At 34.7% G+C, this 14,658-nt stretch overlaps 1 protein-coding gene across 3 annotated transcripts in view; it reads right to left on the bottom strand.

Annotated features, from left to right (window-relative positions):
- The window catches only part of XPO4 (exportin 4), a 116,574-nt gene that overhangs the window by 53,054 nt on the left and 48,862 nt on the right, over positions 1-14,658 (bottom strand). For all 3 annotated transcript variants that reach the window (XM_076009559.1, XM_076009560.1, XM_076009561.1), the window contains exons 5-6: positions 11,962-12,078; positions 11,088-11,241 (exon numbers count right to left, since the gene is read on the bottom strand). In XM_076009559.1, coding sequence (XP_075865674.1) covers positions 11,088-11,241; positions 11,962-12,078 — 271 coding nt within the window. The remainder of the gene's footprint in view (positions 1-11,087; positions 11,242-11,961; positions 12,079-14,658) is intronic.

Raw genomic sequence — 14,658 nt, 5'->3', positions numbered from 1 at the left:
TAGTAAAACAAGTGCAGGAGCAAGAGGAAGCCTCATTTTTCTTCTTAAAAATTTAATCTCTTGCACTATTAATTTTTCTAACAACAAAAACTGCTAATTCTCTTTCTGGCACAGCACAGAACCAATGAGCCTAGTCTCATACTTGGCACTGAAATCAGAGCAACTGCAAATCCTTTGAAATACAGGAAAACTGGCCTCACCTGAATTTTTCCCCAAGTCTTGTCTCCAAACAGTAAGGTTGGCTTTACTGGAAATCCAACGTAGGTGAAAGCTTCTGCATCCCGTCACTACTTTACGATCCAGTTAGCTTTCCCCCAAGAGATTAAGTTAAAAAAAGTTTACCAAAACCAAATCAGATCCACGAAAATAGAATACCAATAAAAGACAGTGTAACCAAACTAAAAAAAGAAATATTACTGAAGCCAACATACCACACATATCTGCCAAACATTCTTATTACAAAATGATATTGTCATTTATGATTAGCGTTGCCAAAACCCTTAAGCATTTGTGGACACCAGGTGAACTACTAGCTGAACCATATTAGCAGTAAACAAACATTCAAGAACTGAGCTAATACTTTTGAACTAGCTTCCTTCCTTACTAATTAAATAATAAATAGTTTTTGAGCATCATCTATACTGGGTGCTAACGATGCAGTCAGCAAAAAAAACACGGTCCATGCTTTCATGGAGCTTTGTGGAGGGGTAAACAGACGTTATTGTCATCCTCAGTATCTAAGGAGATTCATTGCAGGACCTCCCTTGGATACCAAATTCCATAGATGCTCAAATCCCTGATATAAAATGACATGGTATTTGTGTAAAACCTACACACATACTCCTGTACCCTATAAATCACCTCTAGATTACTTACAATACCTAACACAATGTAAATAATATGTAAATAGTATTTTTAATGTTTTTAATATGTATTATTTTTATTGTTGTATTGTTATTTTTTGTTTATTTTGAATATTTTTAAACCGCAGTTAGTTGAATCTGAAGACGTAGAACCCTCAAATACAGAAAGGTCAACTGTACTTAAATAATCTAAGGAATGAAAAATTACAACTCAGAAGTGAGCCAAATGGGAAGAGATAATATATAATATACATATGGAAAGCCATAATACAAGTAATCTAGGGTATACAGCTCAAGTATAACAGGAGGTGACCAGGCAAAGAAACAGCATGTGCAAAAGCACCGGGCAGAAGGAACACTGGCCCGTGAGTGCATCTCTACCTGAAAGAACATGGAGGAGAATGGTGAGAGGGAGGTGGAAATAAGATCACTCAGGATATCAATGTCCATTTTCAAATGGGTATGATGGCATAACAGAGAATCATAGGACCAAGACACTTTCTTTGTACAACAGTGCTCTAAGATAGATGAGAAGCAAGTGGGTTTCATTTCAATAGTCTCTTTCAAGAGACCGAGATGCAGGCACAATGGGCAGAGCAATTAGCTAAATGGGCCACAGAGTGATTTTAACATTTATCAAATACCAGGAGCCGTGGACACTGCACCACCCACACCTGGGTATGTAGATATTTTCACAAATCATCTTTTGCACATAGGAAACCTACATAATGATCCTTTAAAAAACGAATGGTTTGCAAATGGCATGATCATGTATATACAAAATCCAAAAAACAATCCATTGAGATAATAAATGAGTTCATCAAGGTTATAGAATGTATGATCAACACACAAAAATCATTTGTATTTATTTCTATAAACTAGCAACAAATATGAAAATGAAATTTTAAAAAATTTACAACTGAATTAAAAATAAAATACTTATGAATAAATTTGACAAAAGTATGAACCCTCTACTCTGAAAACTACAAGTGTTGAAAGAAATTAAAGATCCTAATAAATGGATCAGAAAACTTAATATTGTCAACATAGCAATACTCCACAAAGTGATCAACAGATTTGACACAATCTCACCAAAATCCCAAGTTTCCTTTTTTGTAAAAATTGATAAACTGATCCTAAATTTCATATGGAAATGTAAAAGAACACACAATAGATAAAACAATCTTGAAATAGAAGTACAAAGTTAAAAGACACACATTTCAAAACTTACTACACAGCTACAATAATCAAGACAGTGTGGTACTGGCATAAGAACAGACTTATAGACCACTAGATTGAATTGAGAGGCCAGAAATAAACCCTCACATTTATACGCAAGTAATTTTCCACAAGGGGGCCAAGACAATTCAATGGGAAAAGAATATTCTATTCAATAAATGGTGTTGGAAAACCAGGATATTCACATACAAACTAATGAAATTAGACCCCTACCTTATACCATATGCAAAAATTAACTCAAAAATGGATGACAGACTTAAATGTAAGGCTTAAAATTATGAAACTCTTAGAAGAAAATATAGAATGAAATCTTTGTGACCTTGAGTTAGGCAAAGCCATCTTAAATACAACACAAAAGCATAAGCAACCCTTCTCCCCCCCAAAAATAGGTAAATTAGACATCATTAATATTAAAAATTTCTGCGCTTCAAAGGACATCATAAAAATTAGCCCACAGAATAGAAGAAAATATTTGAAAATCAAATATCGGTTAAAAGACTTTTATCTAGAATATATAAAAAACTCTTACAACTTAATAATTTAAAAAAGACAAATAACCCAGTTAGAAATTAGGCAAACGATTTGAATACACATTTCTACAAAGATACACAAATGGCCAATAATCACATGAAAAGATGTTCAAAAGCATTTACCATTAGGGTAATGCATATCAAAACCACAAGGAGATACCATTCATATCCAATGCAATGGCTATAAACAAAAAAGAAAGACAAGTGTTGAAAATGTAGACAAAATGGAATCCTCATACATTGCAATGTTAATGTAAAATAGTGCATCTGCTGTGGAAAACAGTCTGGCAGTTACTTAAAATGATAAATGTAGAGTTACTATATGACCCAGCAGTTCCTTTCCTAGGTATATACCCAAGAGAAATGAAAACATACTTCCATGCAAAAACTTGTACGTGAGTGTTCACCGCAGGATTACTCTACAGGAATACCTCGGATATACTGCTGGTTCGTTTCCAGACCATTGCAATACAGTGAGACACAAAAATTTTTTTGTTTTCCAGTACATACAAAAGTTATGTTTATACTATACAGTAGTATATTAAGTGTACAACAGCATTGCATCTAAAAAACAATATATACACCTTAATTTAAAAATACACTATTGCTAAAGTACGCTGACACAGAGACACAAAGAGAGCACATGCTGTTGGGAAAATGAAGCCAACAGACCTGCTCAACACAGGGTTGCCACAAACCTTCAATTTACTAAAAAATAAAAAACAAAAACACACACACAATGAAGCAAAGCACAATAAAAGAAGGCATGCATGTATATTAAATATTGTTTTCAAAAAGTAGGAAAAACTCAGAAGCCCATCAATTGATCAGCAGATGAACAGATAAATAAAATGTGGTATCTCCATAATAGAATATTATTCAGCAAAAAAAGGAATAAATCACTGATAAATGATACAAACATGGACAAACCTTGAAAATATTATGCCATGTGAAAGAAGTCACAAAAGAGACCCCATATTGTATGATTACATTTACATAAAATACCCAGAATAGGCAAATCTATAGAGATAGAGAGTAGATTTAGTAGTTGTCATGGATGGGTGTGGAATGGGGAGTCTAAGGGGGTGACTATTAAAGACTGTGAGGTTTTTGGGGGATGACAAATACTTCCTAAAAACTGATGGTGGTGAAGGTTGTACAACTCTCTGAATAAACCAAAAAACACTTAATTGCACATTTTAAATGTATGATTTGTATGGTATGAGAATTATATCTCAATAATGTTTTTCTTTTTTATAAAAAAGGAAAAAATAGTGCTTTCTTGTTTCTAAAATTTTATTCTGTCCATGTGCTTTAACAATGCCAAATAGGTTTTTGAACATGAATTATCAATTAAGAATAACTGATGTTTTAATGAAAAGAGGTACGACAATGCATCAAGTACACCTTTTATTTAACTTAATCTAAAAATGACATATTTTAAAAACTTAATAAAGGTCTTGGCTGGGCACAGTGGCTCACACCTGTAATCATAGCACTTTGGGAAGCCAAGGCAAGAGAACTGCTTGAGACTAGGAGTGCAAGACCCAACCTGGACAACATGGTGAGCCCCCATCTCTACAAAAAATGTTAAACATTAAATTAAATTTTAAAAATAAAGGTCTTCTGTATATGACAATTCTGACTATATTCTGCTTTGTGCGGTAAAACTGATACATAGTAAAGAATATTTACCATCCTATGTGGATTTAAAAAATAGAGAAACTAAATATTCAAAAGGCTACCTCAAGTATATTTATCCCAATTAGATTATATTTCCATTTACTTTTATTCAGTTAAACTCTACATATTTAGGTGTTTATGACAACTGGACACTGCTCTGGTGGCTGATCGTAATATGTTAATATTATCACGATAATGCTACCAGACCACTCTATTTACAACACTGACTGTGCATGAATGGTAATAAATTTACACAATTGGCCATGTGCAGTGGCTTATGCCTATAATCCTAGCACTCTGGGAGGGCGTGGTAGATCGCTTGAGCTCAGGAGTTCAAGACCAGCCTGAGCAAGAGCGAGAGAGCATCCCTACTAAAAATAGAAAGAAATTAATTGGCCAACTAAAATTATATAGAAAAAATTAGCCGGGCATGGTGGCGCATGCCTGCAGTCCCAGCTACTTGGGAGGCTGAGGCAGAAGGATTGCTTGAGTCCAGGAGTTTGAGATTGCTGTGAGCTAGGCTGACGCCACGGCACGCTAGCCTAGGCAACAGAATGAGACTCAGTCTCAAAAAATAAATAAATTTACACAATTTTCCCTGGTATGCACAATCACCAAAATATGCTAAAACCAACAATCAGAGTAGGAGGTACAGTTCTCCCCATGACAAAAGCAAAATTTATTTAATCCACAAAAGGATTAAACTCACGTGGTCACGATGCTCTCTCAATAGCAGCTTTCTAACCAAAAAAAAGATCCTACTGTCAAAATTAAAATGTATAGGAAAATCTTCAAGAATTCATTTTAGCTATTAATAAACTAAAACTCTCTATACAATTGTAATTTCTTGAGGATTCACATCTCACTCAAACCTAACATGGTAGAAAAACACGTAAATTTGGCAGGCAGCTCCCTTACCATCTTCCCGTCAGTATCATTTCCCAAATACTACAATATTAAACTCTCAGCTTCGGAGCACAGTCCGTGTCTCATAAACAGTGGCATTCGTTAAGATTTACTGAACTGAAATAATCTAGACTGGTTTGTGAAATTAAGAATATTTTCAAGTATTTAGATCATTTTAAACAAATCATTTTCTAGTGAGAAACATTATATTTAAAGTATTTAAATCAGACTTGCCCAAACTGATACCTGAATAAATGACATAATTTACTAGCCAAAAGGTGAGGGGCACCTAATGATGTTGCCACTGACATGTGAGGTTCAGCTCCTAAGCTGCCTTTGCCCTAAAATTACTGAACGATTCAGAGTTAAGAAGTGTGAAATCAAGTTTCTCATTAGGGAGACTTTTTTCTAATGTTCAATCCATTCCACCCTGCTCCTGCACTAATTTAAACTATGTAATATAATAAGTAAAAAAATCTGTGGGTTTAGAAAGAGAAAATAAAACTGTCGCATCACAGGTCAGGCAACAGCAAACTACTTAGCAGATCTTCCTTTCTCTGCTCTCTAACCAGCTGCAATGCAACATCAGAAAAACAGTTTCATTTCTCCCCTCCTACCTTCTAAAGGCCTACCACCTATAGCACTTACGTGTAACTGCAGCGTAGCACAGTGAGATGTGTAACTATAGGCAGAGTAGGTGCATACCACAAGCAAGAGAAGAGGGACAGGAGACACAGAACAGATATAAGAACTACCAAGTTAAACAAAATACTTGTAAAAATATGACACAGGTAGGTAGAGCATAAACAGTCAACTATGACCTAAGACTGAAGAAACCGCTCCCCAAATACCCTTTCCTCCTAATGGCTCAAAGTAAAAAATTCTTCATACTGGTTTTTTTGGATAGCTTCCTTATAAAGTAGAAATATCCCTGGAAGGGATAATACGTGAACTACTTCAAACACTGATTAATAACTTTATAGTTCAATTTTTTTTGTAGAGATGGGGTCTCATTCACTCTTGCTCAGGCTAGTCTTGAACTCCTGGCCTCCAGGGATCCTCTCGCATCAGCCTCCTGAAGTCCTGATCTATTTTCATTTTTGTTTTTTGGTTTTTTTTTGAGACAGTGTCTCACTCTATCACCCAGGCTGGATTGCAGTGACATCATCAAAGCTCACTGCAACCACAAACTCCTCAGGTCAAGCAATCCTCCTGAGCAGCTGGTACTACAGGCCGCACCACCATGTCCAAGTAATTTTTCTATTTTTGTGTAGAGACAGGGTCTCGTTATATTGCTCAGGCTGGTTTTGAACTCCTGCCCTTAAGTGATCCTCCTGCCTTGGCCTCCCAAAGTGCTAGGATTACAGGTGTGAGTCATCACACTGGGCCTTCTTTCTTTTTTAAAGTGCACAATACTGGGTATAAAGAGAGACAATAATTGGAGGAAATACTGATTGCTCAAAAAAGAGAGGATTAAAGAAAATACTTCACAATGGCTTTACATGTATATACTTTAAAATTCCATCAGATACTGATTTCTACCACTTTCTTCCTCCATTTCAGAACAATCCTAGACAAAGCTGATCAAATCATTGTTCAAAAGCTAAGAAACTTGGATCATCAAGGCAGGCAACTCATATTAACTAACAGGGCTTCCTTCCTGTCTTCCTCACTACCTCAACTAAGCCCTGGGCTATCTCAATGTCTATATCCTTGGCCTAGTACTACAATATCATATTTTCTTTCCTAAATCCTGATTTCTCCCCTCAGGCAATAAACAGGTTCATCTCTCCAGAACTTAGGGGGAAAGTACAAAACATAACCTTCCACTGGCACAAACTCCTACTCCCTTGGGCTATCATAGCCAATGCTCTGTACATTATCTAGATAGTTGATCCTTTAACAAGACAGGTTTGAACCATGTGGGTCCATTTACATGTGGATTTTTTTCAATAAAAGTTACACTAAGTGTGCCAGACTCTGCCTCCCCTTCCCACTTCCTCACCTCTTCCACCTCTGCTATCCCTAAGACAGCAAGACCAACTCTCTTCTTCCTCCTCCTCCTCTGCCTAGACAATGTGAAAACAATGAAGATGACACCCTTTATGTTGATTCACTTCCACTTAATGAAGAATATTTTCTCTTCATTATGATTTTCTATTCTAGATCAAAAAAGATTTAGACGATATAATAACTAATAACAATGCTTTTTGTTTTGTTTTGTTTGAGACAGTCTCGTTTTGTTGTCCAGGCTAGAGTGAGTGCCGTGGCATCAGTCTAGCTCACAGGAACCTCAAACTCCTGGGCTCAAGCAATCCTCTTGCCTCAGCCTCCCGAGAAGCTGGGACTACAGGCATGCGCCACCATGCCTGGCTAATTTTTTCTATATATATCAGTTAATTTCTTTCTATTTATGGTAGAGATGGGGTCTCGCTCTTGCTGAGGCTGTTTTCGAACTCCTGACCTCGAGCAATCCGCCCGCCTCGGCCTCCCACAGAGCTAGGATTACAGGCGTGAGTCACCACACCCGGCCAATAACAATGTTTTGTTTCCTGGATTTTGAGAAGGGGACAGAATTACTAAGGATATTACTGAGACAACTGCCAAAATTTGAAGATAGATTGTAGATTAGATGATAATATTGTATCAATATTAAATTTCTTGATTTTCAAAATCATACTATGGTTTTGCAAGACAATCTCTTATAAGAACCACAGTGTGAATTCAAAATTCTTGATCTTAGGAAAATATGAAATGAAGTACTCAGAGGTAAAGAGGTATAATTTCTACGACTACTTCCAAAGGATTCCAAGGAAAAGAAATGAGTCTAAATATACACATATATAAATACATGTACATGTATGTGTTCTTGTACATGCATGTGGGGAGAGAGAGAAAATAAATGGGGAAAATATTAACGATTGGCAAAGGGCATATGAGAGTTCTCTGAGCTATTCTTTCAGTATATCTTTGTCTGAAATTGCACTAAAAAGATATAAAAAAGAAAGCAGATTATAAAAAATTATGAATGGGAATTACTGACAGTTTAACACAGCCTAATCTAACATGATACCATTCTAAATTATCAAATATATTAGACACAAAAGATATAAACGCATTTTACATGGTCTTGTTATTCATTTGTCTATCCTCAAGGTAAATCATCTTTTAAGATGCCACCGACTCTTCTTTCTCCACTCCCACTGCTTCACTTGATCAGCCTTAAAACAAACAAAAAAAAGAAGCCACCAACTCAACACATTTTGACTAAGTTAAATTTTATTATTAGATCCTCTCCCTGGTATAAAGCTGAATAATTACTCAATTCTCTCCCTACTGATTGAATGGTAGATATTCAGATAATTGCCAAAATTAGAAATTAGTGAGAATTGAGTTCCTTGAAAATGGTTTCCCTAACTAGTGCTAAAACTGTAGTCTAGTTTAATTCCACTGCCAAGTTCTTTCTCCTACACTTAAAGCTGATGCACTCAAAGGAAGAAATATTTAGGTGTAGTTCAGTGAGCCAGCAAATGGCACTATACAAACGTCTATCGTCACAAAAGAACTCACTTTTAAGCCATGAAGTAGAATAGCCTCAAGTCAAGACCAAAATATACTTTCTTTAAACAAGGGATTATTTCCTTTGACAACACCACAGTAGTGCTTATCATTTTCAGATGACAGGTTTCCAAAGCTTTATCTAAATACTTTATAAAATATTTTATGTGTGTGTATCTTTCAGACAAATTTTGTTTGCAAACGCCCAGAGAGCTGCTTCTCTGTGAAATAGTCACTCTCCGCCAACTGTATTTTCCCCTAAAACAGAAACTTCAAAATTGGATACAATATATTCAGTGTAACTTTTATTGATTTTCCCTACATATATAATTAATGTTTTGATAGCTCCATATGGCCTGATACTTTAAAATCTCTCAAGGCTTTTCAACGTATTTTTTTTTTATTTCGGCATATGATGGGGGTACAGATTTTAAGGTTTCAATAAATGCCTATTTCCCCTCTCCCCCCAAAAGTCTGAGTCTCCATCATGACCATCCCCCAGATGGTGCACATCTCACTCATTATGTATGTATATACCCGCCCCCCCGTATTTTTTTTTTTAACTAAAAAAACTGGAGCAGGGAGTTAGTCCAGTCTGTCTCCTTCACTGTAAGATCCCATTGCAGTGGTCACTATTGCCATGGGCCCCTTGTATAAATCTGCCTTACTATCTTTCTGCCTTACTATCTTAAAAAAAATAATAAACAAACAAACTGGAGCAAAAATAATATTGCAACACTCACAGGAGAAATTTTTTAAAAAGCGAACCTAAGAAAATATGTACCTCTTTACAACCAAGAATAACTAAATTAATATATTGAAGACATAAAGGTGGTTAATTAGGAAAAAGATGATTATAGAAAAGGAAAAAAAGGAAAAAGTGATTAACCTCACTGTAGCTTCACCCATAGAGCAGCAGCTTACTGTGACTACCCTTGGGAAAGAAAACCAGAGAATTTGTGCTTTGGGGAGCCAGACTCACTTTATCCTCTTTATCCTTCTACAGTTAATTTTCTACTGCATGAATGCAATTAGTTGAAAATAGAAGGAAAAGCTGCAACCCACCACACCCTTTTAAATCGCACAATTTATCAGCCACAATTAATAAACATCTATGTATGTAAATGTAGGAATAAAGATGTATCTTACCGTAAATCTCTGATATGGCTCAATATCTATTTCCTATTTGCTTATCATTAGTCTTTTTCTCCTAAATAGAAAGTAGAGCCCCCAGATTAAAGATATCTAGAATATGTTACATTTCCTATACCATACAGGAGGGTATCAGATCAAGAAAGAAGAGTATGACACAGATGGCTAGCTATATGATGAACTACTTTATTCAAGGAGGCTATTAAGAGCTCCATAAATAGCAGTTATTACAAAGTGTTTTAAATGTATTGTTTTAAATTTAAAACAATCTAAAACTGGGGTTTTAAATGTATTGTTTCATTTAATTCACACAACAATCCGTATCCCCATTTTACATTTGGAAAAATTGAGATTCGGAAAAGTTAGATAATATGCATAAGTGCGGGTCTGCCTGACTTAACTATGCAACAAAGAAGTTGGTTAGGGGCTACTACTGTCATCCCTGCAAGGTCTGAGCAGAAAAAGGGAAAAGAAAAAAAAGACAGCAACGCTCTTGGAAAGTAAACCATAATCTTCAAGAAACTGCTTTCTAAGCTACAAATTTCTCCAATTTAGTAACTGATAAAAAAAAGCAGACATATGTGTCTATAATATACCCATTCAAACTTACTTCGCATTAATAATTTCCTAAAAATGAAATTTTCATCTCTTTATACTGGTAAAGGCCTTTGAAGAATAAACATATTACTAGCTTATTAAATACATTTGAACAATACTGCCGACCATAAAGATTAGAGTATGCCGAACTAGCTTTAAGGAATATAAGTGGAAAAAATCCAATGTAATTATATGTCCAAGAAGAAAATGATTTACAGTTTCTTAATAAAAATGTAGTTTCCACCTTTTTCCTTTTCCTTCTCAAGGAACACTGCTATTCCTAAGTTAGCAGTGGCCCCATTATCCATTGAATGGTTCCATATAATTCAAATTTCTTCCACAATGCAGTAAATGGAATCTGAAATCTTTTAATTAGTCTACTATATTGTGGCATTATAAAATAAAAGAAATTAAATTCTATTTCTTTTTTTAAAAATTCTTATTTTCTTTCAACATTGTGTATTATAAAACCTGCGGAGATAAAAAACACTTTCAGCCATAATTAAGTCATCTTAATGAAAATTATGACAAATAAACTATTCACTTGTTAAAAGGATATAATTTGGAGGAAGAAAGTTCCAGCTCAAGACTTGATTGGCGAGTGCAAGGTAACGCTGAAATACTGAAGACATCTGTGCATTCAGGTTTTCCCGCCTGCTAAACTCCTGCAGAACTTCAACAGTTAACATGAAGATCTGACGAAGGTCTTCTTCCTATAGTCAATAAATCACAAATGTTTTTGTACGGAAAACTTACCCAAAGCGTATTCCCTTTTAGACCCATAAGATATAATCAACAAAAACCTTAATATTTCCAGCGGAAAACACTATTTCCTTAGGAATATCTTCCATTTTTAGGCCTCTACTCATAATTTACATCACACTATGCTTTCGAGTGACACCAGTTTGAATATTTACTGTGATACAAATGCTAGTCCACAAAAAAGAGAGCCTTTGACAACTACTGCAGAGCTGGAGAGTCGGTGCAGAGCCCCAGGATTTAAGCCAATGCCTTCACATAACTTTCCTCCGGAGCCAAACAATACAGACGAGACAAAGAGCCCACACCATCTGCAATAACATTTTAAATACACGGCCCTCTTTGGCATTCTTCCAGTCCTATTTTTAAGGCCAGCAGAGTCCCATCAATTGAATTAGTTATATCTAAACACAATTAAGGAATAAATAATAAATAATAAGAAATAAATAATAAATAAGGATCTTTATGGTAGCACTCCTCTTTTGTTTTAAGACTAGAATTAAGTAATTTTAAACTGTCCACTATGTTCACCAAACCTATCACTTTACTACATCCTCTGAAATCACAAAATGAATCCTCAACTACCTAAAATAACTGTTCTCACCCATTAGGAACAGATTGAATAAAAAGTGAATGATACAATAATTAAAACACAAGAACAAAAATGCCAATACCTGAAAAACTCTTTTGCAGTTACCATGGAATTCCATACTCAATCCAATGTTGCTAGTTTTACTTGAACTTGAAAATTCACTTAATAGTGCAGTTAGAATAGAACAGGCCAGAGTTTGCTGTAATTATTTGATAAGAAATGATTGTGAGACATTATTTTTTCAGTGCTTTGTTTCAATACATTTGTTCAAACATAAGGAACATTTTCTATCTTTAGATATCTCATTCATTATATTTTTAGATCTTATAACTACCAGTCAGAAAATTAGAAATGACAAGATAAAGATTGGCTCTCCTTTCTATATGTCCTTGATTACAGCAATACAAATCTATCTGAAACTTGAACTCAGGACATACTCCTCTTGTTTAATCGTAGAATTCAAATGATATTTTAAAATAATAAGCACTGAATGTATTATTTCATTTAATTCACACAACAATCCATGTCACCATTTTACACTTGAGAGAACAGACTTGGAGAGGGTAAGTTATTACTGAAAGACAGCTAAGATTTGAACCTAGGTCTGTCTGACTCTGATGTTTGTGAAATGCATTCCCAAACAGATGAAAAGTGAAACAGATTTTGCAGTCTCCAAAATATTAACCAGGTAGTACCCAAAGGTTTTTTAAATAAAATATGAAGATATTCCTTCTCATTGTTTCTATCCAACAAGCTCCTACTGTCAACTCATTGATTTTATTCACAGACTATTTAGACTCAAGGTACCAAGGATGAAGAGAGGATACAAATTATTTTGGCACGTTTCCAGGAGTTACACAGAAATATGCACACTACCTCTGAACAACCGAAAGATTAAAGTCAAGATGATACTATTTATGCAAGCTTATACAACAGCTGAGCACAGTCATACCCACCCACCAACTGCAACATCTTTGTTCAGAAATGCTTCTGATGTCAGTACCTTGACCTTACAGATGCTTATCTTGGCAAATCTTAGCAAATATACATAAAATTAAATTCCTAAAGATTGGCATGAGATATCTGTTGAAGGTGACAGTGATGGTTCTGTCGGTGACCAATATACTATGTGTCTGTGATTACATATGTCTGAAATTTTCCTTTAAGAAAAGTTAAAAAAAAAAAAAAAGAATTAAATTCCTACTTGCCTCTTAATCTCAACTAAAATAAGCATGACTGTATGGCTGATATTTATGGGAGACAAACTACTCCATACATTAACGCTGCTTCCCAGACTTTTCACAACAGAAAGTAAATGAAAATTCTGTTGCATATCAATGGAATATGTCTGCTACAAGGACAAAAGTTTTCTGAATGCTCCTGGTTTAGCTTACATATACACACTTTGTAATTTTACTCCAAAATGTACATTTGCTTTAACATAAAAATGTCCACTCCTCCCTAAATCTTCAAAAAATGTGTGTCTGTTTAACTGCCTTTGTATGGCTCCAGGCACATGGAGAGGAAGGAACATGCTCTGAGAAAGCAGGCACTCAGAGAAAAAACAGTTTATCACATGCTCCTGTCATTTTACTGTTTAAAGGGATCTTAGAAACTCAGCAAGTACAATCCCTTTATTTTTTAGTTAACAAAATCATAGTTCTTAAAAGTGGCTTTCCTTTAGAATGGTGACTAATGATTTAAGTATCAGTAATCAACACTTCACAGACATACTGAAACAACATCAAGATGGGAAAAGTAGGTATTAAATCAAATTAATGAAATTCAGAGGAAAAAGTTAACTCACAATGATCTAACAAGATGAATTCCAAGGTCTTAGAATTCTGAAAACAATTTTTACAAGTCTTAGCCTTGGCTTTTCACTTATCTTTTCTAAATTGGACGTCAGCCAACAAAACATTATAAACAGGTACCTAAATGTTTGAGAAAATTTGTTTTACTAAAATAAGGAAATTGCAGAATCTCAGACAAGATAATCAATCTATTGAAAACAGAATTAAAAAAAAAAAAGAATTCATGCACAACTTATACAAAAACCTGCAAACTAAAAAGAACCCAGAGGTGCTAATTAAACACAAACTGCTATCATTCTTACAAATAATCTACAATAATTTTCCATAAGTAATTTATAATTTGCCAGATTTTAGTGCATTCACCACAAAATGCCATATTTTAAAACCATGACCATATTCAAAATTTCAGTAACACATCTTTAATCAATTATTTTAAAAATGCACTTACATACAGTTTTAATTTCATCTGAAATAAACATTTCCCAAGATTGCATACATATATTTATGGTTAAGATGTGACACAAATGAGCGAAGGAAAGAGGCACAGAAATGAAAGGGGACAGCCTTGCTGAGGCTACTCCTGCTCAGAAAAATGAAGGATTTTTAAGTCTTCTTTATCTATAAACTTCATCAGACAAACACGGAGACCCAGTCACACGAAATTGCTTTTAAGTTGTAGTAATAAATGTATCCCTCCAAAACAGCAAACTTTCACATTAATGAAATACAAATTCACCCATAAAGGCAAGCACATTCTTAATAGATAAGAATTAAGAACAAAATGCATTATTACAGACTTAGCTCCCTGACCATAAAAGAATCTTTTATTCTTAAATAATTTCTTTATCCTGTAAAAATAATATACCTTCATTTGAGAAAAACTAGAAAGTATAGAAAAGCATAGGAAAATAAGACTGTCTACAATCCTACCATCCAGGGGTTATTATTGTAACAGTTATTTACAG

Source organism: Microcebus murinus, chromosome 13 (assembly GCF_040939455.1).
Source record: "Microcebus murinus isolate Inina chromosome 13, M.murinus_Inina_mat1.0, whole genome shotgun sequence".
Classification (NCBI taxonomy): domain Eukaryota; kingdom Metazoa; phylum Chordata; class Mammalia; order Primates; family Cheirogaleidae; genus Microcebus; species Microcebus murinus.
This window is presented reverse-complemented; position numbering and strand designations above follow the sequence as displayed.